The following is a 21496-nucleotide window of genomic DNA, read 5'->3' as shown; positions in this document are numbered from 1 at the left end:
GTTCTAAGGTTAGTCTCAAATCCATACCCCGGCCGGCGAGAGCAAAAATGCGTTGACAGCTTAATAGTGCGAGGACACACACTTTGGTCGATGTCGATAAAAACAACACGATGTACTGGACCACCGTTATGATATGCAGAAGTATTAATTATTGTTGTAAACAAAATTAAACCAAGTGTTTGTATTTATTCAGTATTTTATGTAATTTTCGTAATATACAATTAGCATTTTTTCTAAATTTTCTGATTTTAAACTCCTTTGCCTTGCCGATAAAATCCATTTCATCCAACTAAAGGACCGTTCTAAATCTACTGTAGTAATCGGAGCAAAACGAAATAATTCATAGTGATTATGAATTTGTTCTGTATTAGGTAGTTCCACTTCTCTGCCAGATATCAATTTATTTAAATTGTTTAAAGTTAAAATGCCAACGTTCTTCTTCAACACATTCTGATACTTATTGTGAATAACTTTACCTTGAGGATGTAACCGTAATTTTGACAAGTGCACTTTCAACTTGTGAACTATATTTAAACTGGCTTCGAGACTTAAATTTTGATTTTGTAATTGTTTTATTGTATTAGGTATTATTGAAATAATTAATTAATTATTATCCATCCATTTTATGTTGATAGAAAATTGTTTTAGGGTTATTCTTAGAAACGCGTGGAGGTATCAAGTTGAAATAAATAACAAATACTAATGGCTCAGTTTAAAAAAAAAATGTGCTTAATTAAAAGTCGACTATTCTATCGACATCCATATGTCGATAGAATAGTCGATATTTAATTAAGCACTAGGAGCAGACGCATTTTTGCTCTCGCCGGCCGGGGTATGCTCAAATCAGTTTGTTCGATTGTAAATAGAAACTGTATTTAATAGGAATATATTATATAGTGTATTGAGAGGTAACTGAATTGCTAAGGGTGCCAGTCGTGCTTCCTTTCACGCAAATATTGTCGCCATATGCATTGCAATGAGACTTGAGATATGCTGATTTATCCTATTGAGTAGGGTGTGCCGGACGGTTTTCTACAGGTTGGCCCAAAAATAATCTGACAAAAAATTTGTTAAAATATTTTTGGGCCAATCAAAAAATTTGTTAGAATATTTTTATAATTGGTCAAGCAAATTTTGTCAGTAGAAAAGGCGGAAATTTTAAAAAATCGCGAGTTGCAACAGCAACACTACGTTGGAATTGTTCGAAAATCGTGTGTAATTTTTGGACCGTTATTATTGTGCGAGGTGATTAGGTAGGCCATACTGAATAACTTTTTCTATGGGACCAACTCCGAAATCACAAACATTTTTTTGGCCGTTTCATACATTTTGGTCGTGTGGATGTCGACGTTTTCTATGGGAAGACCAAAATTTTTTTTGGGTTTTCGGGGTTGGTCCCATAGAAAAAGTTGTTCAGTATGACCTACCTAATCACCTCGCACAATATGGCTAACGGTCCAAAAATGACCCTGTATCTTATCAGTGGAACTGTTTTGTACATTGCTGCTTTTCATAAGCGCATTGTAATTATGCCTACTTGAATAAACTATCTTTTTATCTTTTTTATATTTTAAATTATCAAATGATATTTCGTACATAAGTTCAGAAAAACTTATTGTTCGACCCCCGGATTTCAAGTCGCGCGCTCCGCTAGGCCACCAGAACTTAGTTTACCTACTTTACATTGCTACTGACATATACAGCTTGACAGACTATACTTACACATCTTTTACAAACATTCATTATAAATAAAACTAAAATCAAAACGCAAACAAAACGTTTCATCTTCAAAATACTTTTCTTTATCCTCCCATGTTTACCCACTTAAGGGTAAAATTAAAACAAATACGCAATAATGAATTTTACACAATACAACCCTTGATTATTATTCAAAGTTTGCGATTAAATAAATACAATCTCAGTTTGGATGAGTCGCGGAAACAAAGCAATTTTAATTAACTTCCAAAACATAAATGAAATACGAACTCGCTTCCGAATGGTTCAATTGAAAGGGGAATTAAGATTGAATTTTCGTTAGCCAGTGTTCCGGTGACGAAGATAATCTCGTATACGTACCTATTGCAATTACATACCGAGCGCGCGTCGAACTCTCTGACGAGCTGATCTACACTCAGCAAAATTTTTATCTTAGCAGCCTGCATACAAATAGGTGTGCAGGGCTATAATCGCGAAAATCGACGTTCGCAAATTGCGGGCATCTGTCTCTGTCTCTCTAATTATGCCTTCATTGGAGTAAAAGAGAAAGATACCCGTAATTTACGAATTTCGGATTTCGCGGTAGCCCCTTTTTTTTACGTTGGGAAAATGCTTTTACGCATCCCGTCTCGAGGGGAGCAAAACGGGTATGACGGACTAAAAGCGAGGGCCTACTACCGTCTAAAAACCCAACGAGTGCCACCTCCTATAACGGAGCGGCGCAGGATCTCGGTGAGCATTCAACTGCGACGCTCCAGCGGGCGGCCCGCAACCGGGCTGCAGGCTCTATGGGGCATTAAGTAATTTAGTGCCCCCCGTTCAATGGTACTACCATAGCGGGTGATTATCCAATCCCCACAAGGGTCTACTAGGGCGGAGGTAGCAGCGCCCTGTAGCCCGGGCGTAAGAATACGGCTACGGCATCCCCTGCCTGTCGTAAAAGGCGACTAAAAGGGGTCCTTGAGGTCGGAGACAGTCGCAGCTAGGGACTGCGACTGCAAAAAGAGGGGACCCATAAAGGGGCACAGCGCTAGGACGGCACTGGCGGGTTCATTAGAGATCCCAGAGCCGTCCGAAATGCGCCGAGGAGGATAACTGGGAGGTTTTTAGTCGGTGAAAGTCCGACATAACCTCCGCGCTGTCCCTGCGGTGCGGAGGTATCCATAACGGATTTTCCTGCCAATACAAAAAAAAAAAAAGCGGCCAAGTGCGAGTCGGACTCGCCCATGAAGGGTTCCGTATTTAGGCGATTTATGACGTATAAAAAAAAAACTACTTACTAGATCTCGTTCAAACCAATTTTCGGTGGAAGTTTACATGGTAATGTACATCATATATTTTTTTTAGTATTATCATTCTCTTATTTTAGAAGTTACAGGGGGGGGGACACACATTTTACCACTTTGGAAGTGTCTCTCGCGCAAACTATTCAGTTTAGAAAAAAATGATATTAGAAACCTCAATATCATTTTTGAAGACCTATCCATAGATACCCCACACGTATGGGTTTGATAAAAAAAATATTTTGAGTTTCAGTTCAAAGTATGGGGAACCCCAAAAATTTTTTTTTTTTTTCTATTTTTGTGTGAAAATCTTAATGCGGTTCACAGAATACATCTACTTACCAAGTTTCAACAGTATAGTTCTTATAGTTTCGGAGAAAAGTGGCTGTGACATACGGACGGACAGACAGACGGACAGACGGACAGACGGACAGACGGACAGACAGACAGACATGACGAATCTATAAGGGTTCCGTTTTTTGCCATTTGGCTACGGAACCCTAAAAAAGGCGGAGGTAGCAAATGCGCATAACGTCTGCGGCGACCTCCTGGCCTAATACGTCGACGGAGCGGGTGCGCTTCCGGATCGTTTTCTCGCTCTCGTTCCGAAGCCTCCTTCTGCGAAATTATGTCTTCGCTCCAGGCTCCAGCTCCTCTCGCTGTCAAGCATCGCCCATACAACGCTTGGCAGCGAGAGGTCGGCTCCCACTTCTTGGCGTAAATAATACGGCTCGGCTGAGTTCCCAGGCGGGGCATTCTTCATTCGCGGTAGCCCCTACTGATTGGCTTGAGCGTTTCACAACAGGGCATTCCTTAAGCTTTTGGAATACCGCAGATACGATTTTGTTTGTGGTAGAAGATTGATTACAGTGAGCTTCGATTCCGCTATTGACAGTCGTTTGTTGTGATATAGACAACGAGGAAAAACGCCAGTAAATAAAATAGACCGTTGCCATTAGGGCGTAAAAATAAAATACAATTATGTAATGCGAAAATATTCTTATAAGTAAATATTTGTGGCGTTATCTGACTTTTGTATGGTGTAATAAAATAAACAGTAGGTACGGTCGGTGTCATACTAACTAATTTCATAGAAAAGTGGATAAGGCATTGCAGAGATGTAAAACAAAATTTACGTATTGCGCCACACTGAAATGAAGTTTTAGAGATGAAACTAAAAATTCCCATTTCCATGACGATGTTTCAATCACAGAACTAGACTAGGTATGTTTGGCGAGTCAACACGCTCCGTCCCACTCGCACTCGCCATTTGAACTAGGTACCTATGTTTGACGAATCAACACGCTCCGTCCCACTCCCACTCGCCATTTGGACCTAAATTCCAACTCAAACAGAAATCGTAGAGTTTGGAACGCTCATGGAGTGATGTGTGTAAAAATGGAGCAATGCTGCCCGATACATTTAAGGTGTGCTATTCCGCCAATTAACGTGTTGTTAGTCAGTGGTAATAAGTTACACTTTCTTACATGCGTAAGGCCCACTTGCACCATTCCACTAACCCGGGGTTAACAAAAACAAAAAAAAGCGGCCAAGTGCGAGTCGGACTCGCCCATGAAGGGTTCCGTATTTAGGCGATTTATGACGTATAAAAAAAAACTACTTACTAGATCTCGTTCAAACCAATTTTCGGTGGAAGTTTACATGGTAATCTACATCATATATTTTTTTTAGTTTTATCATTCTCTTATTTTAGAAGTTACAGGGGGGGGGACACACATTTTACCATTTTGGAAGTGTCTCTCGCGCAAACTATTCAGTTTAGAAAAAAATGATATTAGAAACCTCAATATCATTTTTGAAGACCTATCCATAGATACCCCACACGTATGGGTTTGATGAAAAAAAAATTTTTGAGTTTCAGTTCGAAGTAGGGGGAACCCCAAAAATTTATTGTTTTTTTTCTATTTTTGTGTGAAAATCTTAATGCGGTTCACAGAATACATCTACTTACCAAGTTTCAACAGTATAGTTCTTATAGTTTCGGAGAAAAGTGGCTGTGACATACGGACGGACAGACAGACGGACAGACGGACAGACGGACAGACAGACAGACAGACAGACATGACGAATCTATAAGGGTTCCGTTTTTTGCCATTTGGCTACGGAACCCTAAAAAGCTGCAAGTGCGAGTCGGACTCTCCCTTGGAGGATATAATCAAACGGAGACGCCATGTCTGTAATTTTCTGTACAAAACAGTCTGCCGATTTTTGCGGGGGAGGGGAACGTCAAATGTATGCGTAACGTAAAAATAGCCATGTCAGATAAACGTCAGTCCATACATTGTGTATGACCGTTGGCCGCCTATTTTCGACAGAGGGGAAAGCCTGTTAATGGCTACTCCGTTTAGTTGTATCCTCCAAGGACTCGCCCATGAAGGGTTCCGTATTTAGGCGATTTATGACGTATAAAAAAAAACTACTTACTAGATCTCGTTCAAACCAATTTTCGGTGGAAGTTTACATGGTAATGTACATCATATATTTTTTTTTAGTTTTATCATTCTCTTATTTTAGAAGTTACGGGGGGGGGGACACACATTTTACCACTTTGGAAGTGTCTCTCGCGCAAACTATTCAGTTTAGAAAAAAATGATATTAGAAACCTCAATATCATTTTTGAAGACCTATCCATAGATACCCCACACGTATGGGTTTGATGAAAAAAAAAATTTTGAGTTTCAGTTCGAAGTATGGGGAACCCCAAAAATTTATTGTTTTTTTTCTATTTTTGTGTGAAAATCTTAATGCGGTTCACAGAATACATCTACTTACCAAGTTTCAACAGTATAGTTCTTATAGTTTCGGAGAAAAGTGGCTGTGACATACGGACGGACAGACAGACGGACAGACAGACAGACAGACAGACAGACAGACAGACAGACAGACAGACATGACGAATCTATAAGGGTTCCGTTTTTTGCCATTTGGCTACGGAACCCTAAAAACTAGGTAAAACATTACTGCTCAGGCATTAACATTATTAAGAGATAAGTATAGGTACGTTGAAATGAAGTTTCAGAAATGAAACTAAAAATCGTTATTACCGTGACGATATTTCAATCTTAAAATTATATCACTAGGATGTTTCCCGACCCGCTCCATTTGGGATTGGGTCAAAAATAATACTGTGTTCACGTCTTTCCTGTTGACATACACAAGAGTTAAGGGCTATAAAGGTTAATTTTCTTATTTAATCCTTATCCACGTGAAAAGGTTCTCCTTTTATTTAGAGAACTATGATAAAATCATTACTTACATGCCCACAAGCTGTTAACTATTGCCCACAGGAGAGAAAAATGTACAGTTCGCGCGAACACACTAGTTTTCGTATTTTTCATACAAAATAAATATTATCTTCATTTTACGCCATTATCATTGTGATTGCTTGTCACGTCTTGAACATGAAAAAATTCGCAATACCTACATTGTATCTTAGAAAAAACTTGAATGTGTGTTAAAAATTAAAACACAAGTTATTTTTAATAATTGCTGAACAAATGTTGGTAAGTATGAGGAGTACAGCCTTAGCAGCCTACAGTTTATTTTTTTACTCGCATTGCAGGCAACACCCGATATATGAATCAGATTTGTATCTTGTATGTATATCGCTTTTATTTAGGTATTTCATTAGTATAACAAATCCAAACTCTATTTTACGCTAATAATAATTCTTATTGAATGATTTATTCACTATTCATAACAAAATTGCTCTCTCTTATACCAGGCGTGTCTCACTCCGCGATTTCGTCGCTTTGCTACAGGTAGCTAAAAGTACATTCGTTCGGCCCCAATTTTGGGGAAAGCCATAAGCCGCGCGTGGCGCTGTCGCCACCTAGCGGCCATATCTATGCTGATCGTAACAGACGCGTTTTGTTAGAGAGTGAGTCTTCTGTACTTAGTACTATTATTTATTCTGTGCTTATACAAAGACAGTTTGAAATCGGCTTATTTCATCTTTGTTAATAGATAATGCTATTCCATTGAATAGTCATTGCTAATGCCATTGCAAATGTCATTGCTAATTGCGTCCAATTAATTTGCTAATCTGAATCCAATCATAACTGAGATGATTGTTTGAACTTTGAATTAGGAGATGACAAAGTGGTAACCTATAAAATAATTGTGTTTATTAAGTTTACCGAAGGAATGAAACAAAACCTTAATTCTTACCTTGAGTAATAAATAAAAAATAAATATTTATGAACAATGTCTGACATAGGTTACAGAAAACAACAGGTTAACAGAAATATTAAATAGCTTTACCTCAAACTTCGGAATAACGTCCTTAGTAAGGTGACAGTCCATTTCCAACCGCAGCTGCACTACTGTTCATTTTACTATGGAAATTGACAGTAACAGCGACGCGTTCAGTACCAGTAGTGCAGCTGCGGTCAGAAATGGAATGTTACCCTTAGGCTACCAATGATGCTTGCTGACTTCAAACTTTTTAGGGTTCCGTACCCAAAGGGTGGCAGAAGCGCTGGTGGCCTAGTGGTAAGAGCGTGCGACTTGCAATCCGGAGGTAGCGGGTTCGAACCCCGGCTCGTACCAATGTGTTTTTCGGAACTTATGTACGAAATATCATTTGATATTTACCAGTCGCTTTTCGGTGAAGGAAAACATCGTGAGGAAACCGAACTAATCCCAATACGGGCCTATTTACTAATAATGTTTGGCCTATTCTGACAGAATGGTAACTACAAAACCCTACACTGAGCATGGCCCGACATGCTCTTGGCCGATTTATTCTTACATTCCGATGACGCATGCATTTGTCGCATAAAACAATTGCGTGCTTAAGCGTCATTCTAGAATCTAGATCTGTCTGTGGACTCGGAATGACTCGGATATCATGCGAAGTCCGAAGCCCCTCTATAGCCCCCTCCATTCGCGTTCGCGGCTTCGCGGCGCGATTCGCGCACAAGTGTGGAGGGTGCTTATTACATTCTAGTTAACGCTCGAAACGTCAACCATCATTAAACCGTCACTAATTTGGGCTATTCGAAACATCGGCCAGATTATTTCGAGCCAAAATTCGATGCAAACACGCCACTATGCAGCTCCAGTGGCATTCTGCAGAGCACATTTGAATTGCGATTGGCAGCTGCTGATTAAATTACAAGTTTGACATTTCCAAATCAAACATTGCATTGCATCTGGAGCAACATTCATGCTACATTCCAGTTGCGATAGCATTTATGCGCAGCATTGCTGCTTACTGCATGCTGCATGCTGCGCGTAACGAACGAAGTCACTGTAAATTACCTTGATATACGAGGGGAGGCTGAAATATTCGCGGCCTAAGCTAAGAAAAAAAGAAAAAAAAACTATGCCGGGAAATTGTAGTCGTCCTTCGTACGTAGGTAATTAATAATCAAACTAACTTACTTAATCGTGATATTTGATTACAACTATACGAATAGGGGGAGTCAGGGAGACTTGACCAGGCGGGAGACTTGATCCATTTTATTTAAAAGTGCCAAAATCAAATTAAACGCACTGCATCTCGCTTGCAGCGCTTGCTGCTTGAGTTGTAAGTTTGTTTTACGCAGTCGCTAGCGAATATGTCAGTATCAAACTCGTGGTAAGGATACTGGTCTCGTAATTCCTAAGAAAAAATGAAGCTAGTCCTTTTAATTTAACACCCCGTAGCCTATACGGGGCCTATACTATTAACAGCCTTAGTTATGAGCCCAATCTAAACGTCACAGTGATAAGCAACGACAACTAACACTTGAATATAATCTGTGCATTATACTGGAGTGCTTCTGTCGTCACATCGCGAAACTAGAACGTTCTATCTATGTTCTCTACAATTTCGATATAAGTACAGGAAATGTTTACTTACACTCCATTTTACCGATGCAGAAATAGAGTACATTTTTGTCGTACATCGATTTATGTTTGCCTTACATTCTTTCCACTATACATGATATTTTCAGATCGTAAACAACTACCACACGGCCTGATTCGAACTTTAAGATACTTAAAAAAATTGCGTAAGATACGACATCGACCAGATAAGTCAGTGTCAAAAGTGAGTCAAAAGTCTGTGTCAAATTTTTGACGTATCTGAAAGTTCGAAGCAGACCGTAACTAGAAGGAAACCTATTCAAACTATATGAATAGACGACCATATTATAACAACAACAAATTGATGATCTATTATTATTGATATTTTTGTTTGTCGCTGGCACGTAAATTAAACACGTATTTTCAATGTTCTATAGGCCTGTAGGTAACTTTAACCCGTGGAGCGCCCTAACAAGACACGTGTGCTAGTAACTAGTATAGGAGTTCCATACTACGGTAATTCCGGGGCGCTCCAGGGGTTAAGATGTGAATTGTAAAGTGGATTTCACCATACCTACTGTAAAGCAGAAATAGTTTTCCTAACCAGGGGGCTAAAACTTCAAAAATAAAGTACTTAAATCTGTAGATTACGTCCTTTACGTTAAAGTTTAGGGAGTCGAAAATAATAATTGTGACGTCCCACGGGTAAAGGTACCTTATGGCCGTTGGCGCTTACGCTATTATTAACGCCGCTCCGCCGCCGCGTGCTATTATTATTGCGGCGCTATGCGACGTAAGCGCCAAGTGCCATAAGGTACCTTTTGCCGTGGAACGTCACATATTACTAACCAAAGAAACTCAACACACCCACGCTTAGGGTTTGCAAGATCCGTCAATTTTTCGGATCCGGATATTTCGGATATTAAAATTTGACGGATCCGGATATCCGGATAATTCGGATAATACGGATCTGTATCAAGAAAGGTGACGAAATTTACAACTTACATACAACGAACAGCTAGTAAAATGTTCATATTTTAGTTAATTACAATTATTAATAATTATTATTATTATCTCAAAACGATATAAATAAGTACAATAAGATATTCAGTGTAGTCTTAATTAGGTATTCCTATTAATAATATTATACATTTTTTTTAGGAGGCCGTAGTCGATTTGTAACCAAAAACGCCAGAAATGAAGTAATTAAAGCAAATTTATTTCTATATATCTGCTCAGAAGAATTAATTCTAAAGGTGCCTAGCCTAAAACACCGCTTTAACTTACTTAAAAAAATATATATCAATATTAGTTACTCAGTTAGCAGCACATCAAGCACATGTTATTTATATTAACAGAAGACTGGGAACGGACACGATAACACAAAAAAGTCACTGATAACAACACGCACAAGCACTAATGAAGTTCCAGGTAGACGACCCAAAGGCGACTGAGCGAAAACCTGATAACAATTACTTTAAAACATACAAATATTTACCCTTATTCCAGTCAGGAGGCATGCAGGTAGCTCGTTATAAGACTTACTGTTACTACTGTTTAGTTTAAGCAATATTTGTACTTATTTTATGACGTTATCGCGTACCAATAACGCGACCAATGCAATATTTAACGGATCCGTGAGATCCGAAATATCCGGATCCTATGAGACGTTGGATCCGGATCTTAGATTTGACGGATATCCGGATATTTCGGATATCCGGATATCCGGATCTCAAACCCTACCCACGCTTACCCACGCTTACCCTATGTACGTCATAGAGCGACATCTGTTATACTACAACTTAAGTTTTGAGAGTGAAAGAATCTGAATTTCCAAGTGGTGTGCATTTTACATACTTAGGACAGAGACCGATGCAGTGTTTTTGAAAGTCAAAGAGCTTTTAGGAATAGCAAGTAGGTAATATTAGAGTATAGTTTAAACTTTGGTACCCTTTTATTCGATACCTGTATATCTATATATCTTAAAAAACAACTACATCGCGTCTGTCAATCTGTATGTATGTATGTTCGCGATAAACTCATAAACTACTGAACGGATTTTCATGCGGTTTTCACCTATCAATAGAGTAATTCTTGACGAAGGTTTAGACGTATATGTCACCGTAAAATTTTAAACACTCGTCAGTTTATAATCTCGCTAGTTAAATTATAAACTGATGGCAGGGAGATTATAAACTAACCTAACCTACGTTAGATTATAAACTAACGGGTTCACAATCTTACGGTGTCATATACATAATTTGTTAAGGTTTACTCATGCGATGTCGGGGCGGGTAGTGACCCGCGACTAGTGAGTTTATACTGTGATCACTTTGGGCACACACTCATTACAATTTACAAGTCCTTGGTCTCTTGAAATAATTTAGCCTGGGGTCTGTGCGGAAAGAGAAGAGTCGTAGAATGTATGAGCTCCCCTACATTTCACGGCTCTTCTCTTTCCGCACAGACTATAGTAACAACTAATTTTGGATGAAACGAAATTAAATGGGCCATCCAATCAGCAAACAGTATAGGCATTGACATGTGTCAACACGTCCAATTCGACAGGACAGGGAAGTTCCTCAAACACAGCAAACAAAGATACCTAAGTAATAACGTGAGGTAACTCATTAAGACAAACAACAAATATCGTATCTTCAGATCCACAGCGCACGCGCACGTCGTTAGGTTAGGTCGTGGTGGTTAGGTTGGTGTATCGGAGGACTACAATCGAGTTCCCGAAACCCCGCCTACAAAGCGCGCGGCGGAACACCCCACGGGGTTTAGTCCGTGGAAGTCGGACGTACCCAGGCTTCTCCCAGGCCAGTGGGATCCATAAGGGATTCCCCCAGGGTCATCAAAAAAAAGTGGTGGTTAGGTTGGATGGTTACACTGTGGAAAAAATGCATGGTCCCTAGAGCAAAATTAAAGTGCCTTAAAACCATATGTTAGGTGATTTTATATACTTAAAGGAAACATGAAATAATTTAAAAAAAGAAACAATTAATGAATTACGTAGGTAATTGTAAATGAAGCCTTTTGTACTCTTACCTTTTGTTCCAAAATATGAAAAAAAAACCGACTTAAAAAAGGATAAAACAAAATTATGACGCTAATAGAAGTCAGTTATTCTTTTTTTTAAAGGTTATTATTATTTTACCAACCTTTAGTTCCAAGTGTATGTAACTGTAACAAGTACATCATTATGAATTAGGCACGGTGTAATTAGGCTGCCCCATAAACTCCTACTATACATTGTGTCTTATAATATTGTTAACAACATAGATCATGTATTTCATTGCCTTTCATTGCCTTTCATTGTATATGTGTAACAAAAATGGAAACTATAGGGCTAGATTAAGAGAAGAAACTGTAACAATATTTTCTGTACGACCGTTTGTTTCATACTTAAATAAATAAATAAATAAATAAATAAGCTAATTCTTCAAATAAATCAAATCCGGCCTCACCATTCAAAGCATCACAACATGATTAGAGACACCTTCGTACAAACAGCCACATCGGTGGACCTTATACGCTTCGTAATAAGGTTTACAAACTGTAAATTAACAGTGTGGGCGATGGTACATCTGATAGCGACTGTACGAGATATCATTACCATAATTAATTAAGCCTTATATCCTAAGCCGTCGTCAATAGAGAACGGCTGGTTTCGTTTTGAATAACGTCGACCGTAATGAGCAGATGTATTTTTAGATGGAGTTTAGTTTCTTTAGGTAAGGTTCGGTGTTTGGGGCAAAAGGAAGCTCATTAGTGTTTTAATAAGCTTAATACAGTCAAAGAATTTAATTTCCGACCCATTACATACCTTGTCACAGTGACAATCAATATGAAAGTCGCTAGAGACCTCATACTAATGTCACTGTGACATAGTAGGTACAAAATGGGTAGTAAATTAAATTCTTTGATTGTACCTATAAGCCATAAGATACTCTTGGTGATATACATCTCTGGTATTGACACTATTGACCTTCATAACCTTTTTTGAAAGAACCCCATACTGTAGACCCTCGGGAAAACCTCGGCAGGCTCATTCCACAGCCGGGGCGTCCCCGGGAGGTAATTCCTCTTAAACCGCACAGTACGCGACCATTTAGGTTCTAGGGTGTGAGGATGAACACCCTGCCCACGGCGAGCGGTGCATGAGGTGATAGAAAGCGGCCGTTGGCATCATGTCAAACGACTCATGACAAACAACTTCAGAGCACAGTCCATTGTACAAGCGGTAGAACACACACATAACAGGCAAAGTCTGTCCTTAAACTTAAGGCTCCGTCACACAGGCGCGTTTTGCGGGCGGCGCGTGAGCGGGGCGCGCCGCTTTTACATATAAAACGCTCACGCCCCGCCCGGAAAACGCGCCTGTGTGACGAAGCCTTTAAAGGTTCAATACCGCTAGTGAGTTTTTTATTAGCGGAACTACTCGACAAGTTTAGTAACCACTCGTAATCGTTATCGGTCAGTAATAAAACTTATCTATTTCATTTATTGCTTGATTCGCAGCCCTAAATATATGGGCAGTAAACTTTTACTACTGCTTCAATTGAATCATAGAATTTATAGCACTGACGTTTGACCTAATAATGGCTGTCATGCTAATACAAACATCGAACGATATCATCATTACACCTTAAGTGTAAGGCCTGAGTGGACGCTCGAAGCGGAGCGTTCGGCGGGGCGTGCAGCGTGGCGTCGGGCTCACAAGTGATTTGAGCAGCGTGCACTAAGACCGCTTCTATGCGTTTGCATTTGTTTAACATGCGCGCCGCACGCTCCGCCCCGCTGCACGCCCAACTTGAGCGTCCGTCCATTCAGGCCTTACACTAAATAAAACAAAGTCCCCCGCCGCGTCTTTCTGTGTGTATGTATGTTAGCGATAAACTCGAAAACTACGTAATGGATTTTCGGATTATAAATAGAGTGATTCATGAGAAAGGTTTAGGTGTATAATTTGTTAAGGTTTTGTGTAACCCGTGCGAAGCCGGGCGGGTCGCTAGTGGCTGATTGAAACAATGATGGTAAGGCGATATAGGTACTTTGGAAGCTAAAGGAATATCAACCCAGTGGCTGGTATTGTCTAAACAGAGCTACAAATCAATAAATACGAGTAAATTATGACCTCCTTGTTACTCTGGAACGATGTAAAAAGCTAAGAAACTCCTAAAGCTATAAAGTTACCGGAATTGACCACTAATTCACCGCTGTTTGCTATTAGTCGCACAAATAAGAATTGTACAAGGTTTAAGGGACGGCCAGAGCCATAATTAATGCGATAGTGTAAAAATATAGGTGCATACAACTTACTCAAAAACATGTCCCATAGCACAGATCATATAATACTAGTACAGATACCCAATCCCATACTAAAAACGCGCACCGTCCTAAGTAGCAAATACTTGTAGGCAATTTTTTAGTTCACAGTAACAAACTAGATGGCGCACGGAGCCCCACGGAGCTAATAAAACTCTTACGACAAACATGCGTTGAAATGGCGTCAAAACACCTCTCGCGCGACATCTGTTGTAGCTTTCACGCACTAAACCTACACATCACATTCATTTTTAAGGTCAATCATTACTAGAGGGCGTTTCAGCCATCGGCGACAAAATTGAAATTTATTTATTTTTATTATTTTTTTTGAAATAATTTACGATTATGAAATCAATTTGACTTTTTAATTTTTTGTTATATTTTTTGTATTGTAAATATTCTTGTCGTATTCTTATCGCTTACCTTGCTTCGGCAAATCGGCACGACAAGCGTTCGGGTAAACCAGCATAACTGTGACTTTGAGATACACAATAATAATGCATAATCAAAGAGGACTCTTATGCTGGTTTGAAGGTATCTACTACTAGCACGTACCTATGCTTCACATTAGGGCAGAAAGAACACGGCATTGCGGTATGATCTGTTTTAATAAAATAATTCTTGGAGCTAAGCGTTGCATTGCCGCGTGCCGTCCACATGGCCTTGAGAGGCCCAAAGCCCAAGGTCGCGCCGACGAAACAATCTATTTTTAACGTCCGTTAAATAAAATCGAAAGTATTAACTTGAAAAAATATGCGCATATTAAAATCTAAATTTATATGTGACGTTATCTATGAAAATGGATCTTATTGTCGATGGCGCTTACGCCATTATTGACGATGTTCAGATATAAATAAAAGGCCACGCGACGCCGTGCGGCGTAAGCGCCATCGACAATAAGGTCCCTTTTCATAGATAATGCCCCATATTAGTACCTAGAGATATAGATATAATACTACGCGGTATTTTCTTAGATTTATTATGAAATAAAAAACCGGCCAAGTGCGAGTCGGACTCGCGCACGGAGGGTTCCGCACCATAAACAAATATCGAGTCGAGCCAAAACAAGCAAAAAAACGGTCACCCATCCAAGTACTGACCCCGCCCGACGTTGCTTAACTTCGGTCAAAAATCACGTTTGTTGTATGGGAGCCCCACTTAAATCTTTATTTTATTCTATTTTTAGTATTTGTTGTTAAGTTGTTATAGCGGCAACAGAAATACATCATCTGTTAAAATTTCAACTGTCTAGCTATCACGGTTCGTGAGATACAGCCTGGTGACACGGTGACAGACGGACGGACGGACGGACGGACGGACAGCGGAGTCTTAGTAATAGGGTCCCGTTTTTACCCTTTGGGTACGGAACCCTAAAAAGACCATGTATATAGGAAAGGAAGGAGTAGGTATTTTGTAAGGATCACAGATCATATGTGACGTTATCCATGAAAAGGGACCTTATTGTCGATGGCGCCTACATCGTTATCAACGATGCTCCGGTTTCCGGTATAAATACAATGCCGCGCCACGCCGTGCGTCGTAAGCGCCATCGACAATAAGGTCCCTTTTCATAGATAATGCCCCATAAAATACTAGTACATACATAATTACATAGTACATGCAGATACCCAATCCGCCAATCCCATACTAAAAAAGCGCACCGCCCTAAGTAGCATATGTGACGTTATCTATGAAAAGGGACCTTATTGTCGATGGCGCTTACGCCGTTATTAACGATGCTCTGATATAAATACAATGCCGCGCGACGCTGTGCGGCGTAAGCGCCATCGACAATAAGGTCCCTTTTCATAGATAATGCCCCATATATGTACGTTGCTTTGCGTGTTTTACATTCTATTTCGTAATATTGCAATAAAAAATGTGTGTAACGTTTTTTTTTGCCATGCTTTTAAATTAATAAATAAACTAATTGTATTTCCGATTTATTCATTTTTTTATTTAGCTACTAAAAGTTTTGTAGCTTATTCGCTACGGCTATCATGAGTTGGCATTTGACGTTTAGGTACGCTAGCGACTGCATGAAGTCGATCGCAGTCTATCTCGCTCGCACTCGCATTGATGTATTGGTGCGATCGAGTTCACGCAGTCGGTGGCGTAAAAGTCAAATGTCAATTAATGGTAGCCGTACTTGTCCTATCATGTACAGTCAGCAGCAATAGTTGCTAAGCGGGCGAGGTGTTCAAAATAATCTTGACGCGACTTTATTGTTAAGTGAATAAGAGCGCGTCAAGGTAATTATGAACGCCTCGCCCGCTTAGCAACTTCTGCTGCTGACTGTACCTAAGAAAACATATATACAAAACGGATTAGTTATTAAAAATGTTACTCGAGCGCGCCAGCTATTGATAGTGTCAGTCGCGCACCAAGTCTCGGAAATAAAAAAGAGGAGGGAAAATAATAAGGGTATGCCGGTTTCCATGGTCAGGGTGTTTAACCCGTAAGTAGCAGGTCCACAACGTTACAAAAAAAGTGACCTTGAATTACCTACTCGATCGATTTTTTTATATTGAAAATAAAGTGTAATTTATTTATATAATGAGACAGATATTTGTTCTTGAGTAATGGATATTTTCTATGTATTTAAGTATTAATTGTATATTACACATTTGTATCGTTAGTCAATTTGTGTAAGAATGTCCCTATAATATTTATTTATTTATTAAACATTTATTTCATGTTAAAAATGTACATTCTCGTACAAACGGCAGTAACACGATTTATTTTGTAGTATTTTAAAATACAAAAAGGAAATATTTGCACTAAAAACAAATATTTACAGCCGGGCTAGCCCATGATAGGCACGACAGTATCTCGCGGCGAGATATATTGCCCGTCCCTCTTTTATTAACATGGTTAGAACTGTTAGAAGTTTCAAACCGTGCATGCTGTCCCTGTCGCTCCTATTAGAAAGAAGAAGAGGACGGCACGAATGACTGTGGCCGTTCACGCCTATGTACCTAGTTGTATGGTAGTTTTTGTAAGCACACAGACGCACCTTACAATTAGTACTTAATCCGAGTGTGCGTGTGCACGTCGCTGTGCGGCCTTGAGACGCTGGAGCGATTGAGAACATAAGTACTCGTATTAAATTAAAAATAAATACAAACCTATAGATATAACACACCGTATTGTCAATTCAAGTTTGCAAACGCGCACTGTGTTCAGTTTAGAAACGAAACATCGACTTTTGACCAGTCATGGCGGTCATGACCTTGCATTGGAAATACGAACACCTAGGTAGCATTTTTTTCAAGGGTAACTCGCATGTCACACCGTGGCCAGTCCATGACCAAATCATGACCACCCCCATACTTCCCGTCGTAGTCATGAGTGCAGTCATTGTCGGAGTTTGTCCGTCAACAAAAATTCGACTAGGCAGGCCCCGCGACCCGCGAACACCGAATATTGCAAATTTTGGGCTCTTTTACTAACATTAAGTTGTAATTCGAGTGACAGAGATAGTTGCATGAGTCATACCAAGCATATTTTATTAGTGTTATTTTAAACATCAAACTTCTATTAGATTATGTAATTAAAAGAACACTTGCATAGTCTGTGTTATCAAAATCGCTGTCAATTTAGTTTGTTCTACCTCATGAAGTTTGCAAACTTCGATTTTCGCGGTTTAAGCCGATCGTCGTTTACAACAAGGAAATTAATAAACTGTAGACCTCGCGAGCATAGCTTAAAACTGAATAAAAAATATATGGGTACGCCGTTTAGAATTATTTAGGAAAACTAAATTAACAAAAAGTTTAATAAAAGATTGGAAAAATGAAACGAATACGTTTAACCCGTGCTTTGCACAAATAATAATACAATAATATAAGTGTAAAAATTTACAAAAAGTTAGCAGCGCACTTTACTGGGGTTCGAACTTGGAACCTCCATGCATCAAAGCAACTGTTTGCAAACTGCGCCATGATAGCACTTAGCCAATTTGACGAAATTTGGCTACTTATTTTCGAGTAAAAACCTACATACATATCTAAATACCGCCTATACCATTACAACATCTCTACATTTTTGCCAAGCACTGTAAATATATCTCAAAAAGAAAAGAAATGCTCTTATAATATTGATACGACTACATATTTGTTTCCGCAATTTTGAAATAATCACATTGAAAAAAAAAACTATTTTATCCTAGAATCTGGTCACAAAATTTGATGAGAATCGGTTGAGAATTAAACCGAGGAGAACGTTCTCCTCAAACGAAATTTGGCCCGAGTTAAAACGGAGACCTTCGCAAACGCGTCGGTCAATAAAGGAGTAAAATGTGCGTTTGACTTGGACATCAAGCGAAATAAAAACTTGCATTGTATTTAAAAACAAAGCATTCATTTCTTTTGAAAAACATCGGCTTACGAGTTTTTTAAATTTATATTTTAACGTCAGGCCTACTTTAAAAAAAATAGGTACTCATTTAGAGTAGGCATGTTTATCGACCGATCTATTTTTTTTACATTATGTACTAAATTTCGTAATTCATAAGTTTCATAACTCAAATGTAATTATTCTAAATCAAACTCCACATATTAGAACCGTGGTGGCTCCATCTAGTGACAATATTCAATATTACTTCGACAGCTCCACATAACTGTCCTGCGCTGTTGTTCATAACGTAGTCAGTCGCGATATAATTGTGATTTCAAATTTTGAAAATGAATGCATTGAATTCGTGTTGTTATTAATGTTTGTATTTCATTTATAATGTTTTTAATTTATGACACTTTAAATGTCTCTTAATACATCTTAATCTGTAAGATAAAAATTTCGTTATCGCCGATTGTGACATATAGCGCCATCTATGATATCGATTTAAAAAGAATTATACGGCCTTCGGAATGGGAGGGCATGCCCATAGTAAAGTTCTTTATTCGCTGACATAAGAGTTATCTATGGGACATATTTTTGAGTATGATGAGTGCACACATATTTTTACACAAATGACGATTGTACAAACAAATGAGGATAAGTAAATAAGGTTGACTGATAGAGAATGCTTTTGGCATTAAGTCCGCCTTTTGTACGTTTTTTTTGTGAAATAAATATTAGATATATAAATAAAACTGTGGTATTCGCTGGAAGAATTATTTACTCTGTACGGTAGGTAGGTAATAGCATAATGAAATAATAAATAAGTTGTTGAACTTTCGTTACGGATTATGAAAAGTGGCTAAACACTACAGAATACTATTTCATCAACACAGTGGAATTTATAACCTGGTACTAACAGTTTGCCCTCCAAGTCTGATTCTTATATTCTTATGAATTTTAGATGTCTCCTAAGCTTATTTTCCCCAAGCCTTGTAATATCACTTTCAGATTACAAGGACCATAATAATATGCTATAGTCTGTTTTCTTTTAACTATGATCTGTCCATAGGAATGTGTATGAAACGCACATTTGTTTTCTGTTTCTTGGTACTAGGTATATCGTTATAAAAACAGACTATATTTATATACATATACACACTATGACTCAACCAATCAGCTTAAATCGGGACTGATTGTCAATAAACCTGGAAACAATTACGTTGCATAATAAAAAGATTTTATTTTGTTGACTGCTCGAATTATATTTTTTCTCCGCCATTTTGTCACGGCCAAGTGAACCGATGCGAAAATTCACTGGACCGAATGCCTGAATATTATTGTTGTTATATCGATCGCGCATCAGGTGTCGAATCCAGGTACAAACTACGAATATGGACTCTTTTATGCTTTGGCACGGACGAAAACTTTTGTATCGAAAATCAGGTTAGCTAACACTTTAAGCTTTTAAAACGTTTAGGGTTTGAAACGTTTAGAAGATATTTTATAATGTGAAAACCGTCGGAAATGTGATACGCGTGTAAAAATAACAATTAGTTACTGAAATTCTAAGTAAAGGATTCTTTTTACAAAATTAAACTCTTTCACGCTCAATTACCATAAGATGACGTATTGTTTCCAAACGTTCGTTCTATCCACAGGGGGCTTATTTTAGCTCTATTTCGTTTGTTTTATAAATTGGAACTATATAAACTAACCGAAATTAAACTTTTAAACAACTGCTTAGACGACAAAAGGGCCCGAAACCGTTGTCCTCTAAACAGTTTATGTAAACTAATTACAGTAATAGCTATATATCATGCTATTGTATGTGCAAAGTTTCATTATAATCCAACAGGTAGTTTTAATAACTCTGTTTGTATGGGGAGGTCAAATTCGGCCGAGCTTGCTGCGGACTCTTGCCTTCATAGTTTCATTGCTGGCAAACTGCGAATCAGTCAGTTGGCGTTGCGGTCCAACAAAACTTAAATTACTTGTAGATTCCCTGCAAATTCAAAATATCCCGTCTAGTTCCAATGAGTTCCTCGAGACTTCTGTACAAAATATCATTCCGTATTATTTACCGGTTGCTTTTCGTTGAAGGAAAACATCGTGAGGAAATCTGAATGGGCGAAATATGATTTATGCCAGTTGCTTTTTAGTGAAGGAAATCATCGTGAAGTTTATATTATCTAAATCTGTGTAATTGGTGGTGACGATGGCTCTACAAAATTTAATTGACATTGAAGTATGTAATTGATCAATGATTAAGTAGAATAGGTATGAATGAAACATTAAAATGTTCTCACGAAATTCCCCGGGGATCCGGATTTTGTGGTGAGCGTTCCGACACTTCCGACTGAACTTCTAGCGGACTTCACCAAGGAGGAGTTTGGGTGTCAAGACCCGGCGGTTCGGCTTATTCGGCTAGTTCAGTTAATTGTTTCTTTTATTACAAGCTTTTTATTAACTTGCAAAATATCTATGTAACATACATATATGTTTGTAAGGGTCAAATCTTGCAAGTTAAATTTGACCCACTTCCCGGCTTCCAATGAAGCTGAAAGTTTGCATTATGAAAGTCGGGTGATAATGCAATATTATGATACCATCGAGCTGATGATGGAGACAGGAGGGTAAAGGAACACTGTGATGAAACAACGGGACCTAATTGTGTTTGGGGTTTTTAGAATTGTCTCGAAGAATATTAGTTGCCTGTGGAAAGAAAAGTACAGTCAGCGATAAATCTTGTACCAAAAATGAAAATTTTGCCAAAAACTTATTTTGTTACAGGCGGTAGCAAACGTGCTACTAGACTGACGGTGGCCACTGCGATCGGCATCTGGTTGCTGGCAGCGCTGCTCGCCACGCCGGCTTATGTCGGCTCGTATGTGAGGACCTTTGTCGTCAATCCTACTACACAGGTAATACCGCCTTATATTTATGTACACTAAGTCGCATAATTGCCTGGCAAATTTATGACTGAATTCATTAAGGTTGACTCACGCCAGACC

At 38.8% G+C, this 21496-nt stretch overlaps 1 protein-coding gene across 1 annotated transcript in view; it reads left to right on the top strand.

Moving 5' to 3' along the window:
• The window catches only part of LOC134653918 (neuropeptide CCHamide-1 receptor-like), a 57268-nt gene that overhangs the window by 5579 nt on the left and 30193 nt on the right, over positions 1 to 21496 (top strand). Inside the window, exon 2 of the mRNA XM_063509284.1 lies at positions 21276 to 21406. Coding sequence (XP_063365354.1) covers positions 21276 to 21406 — 131 coding nt within the window. The remainder of the gene's footprint in view (positions 1 to 21275; positions 21407 to 21496) is intronic.

The sequence above is a fragment of the Cydia amplana genome, chromosome 14 (genome assembly GCF_948474715.1).
Source record: "Cydia amplana chromosome 14, ilCydAmpl1.1, whole genome shotgun sequence".
Taxonomy (NCBI): Eukaryota; Metazoa; Arthropoda; class Insecta; order Lepidoptera; family Tortricidae; genus Cydia; species Cydia amplana.
This window is presented reverse-complemented; position numbering and strand designations above follow the sequence as displayed.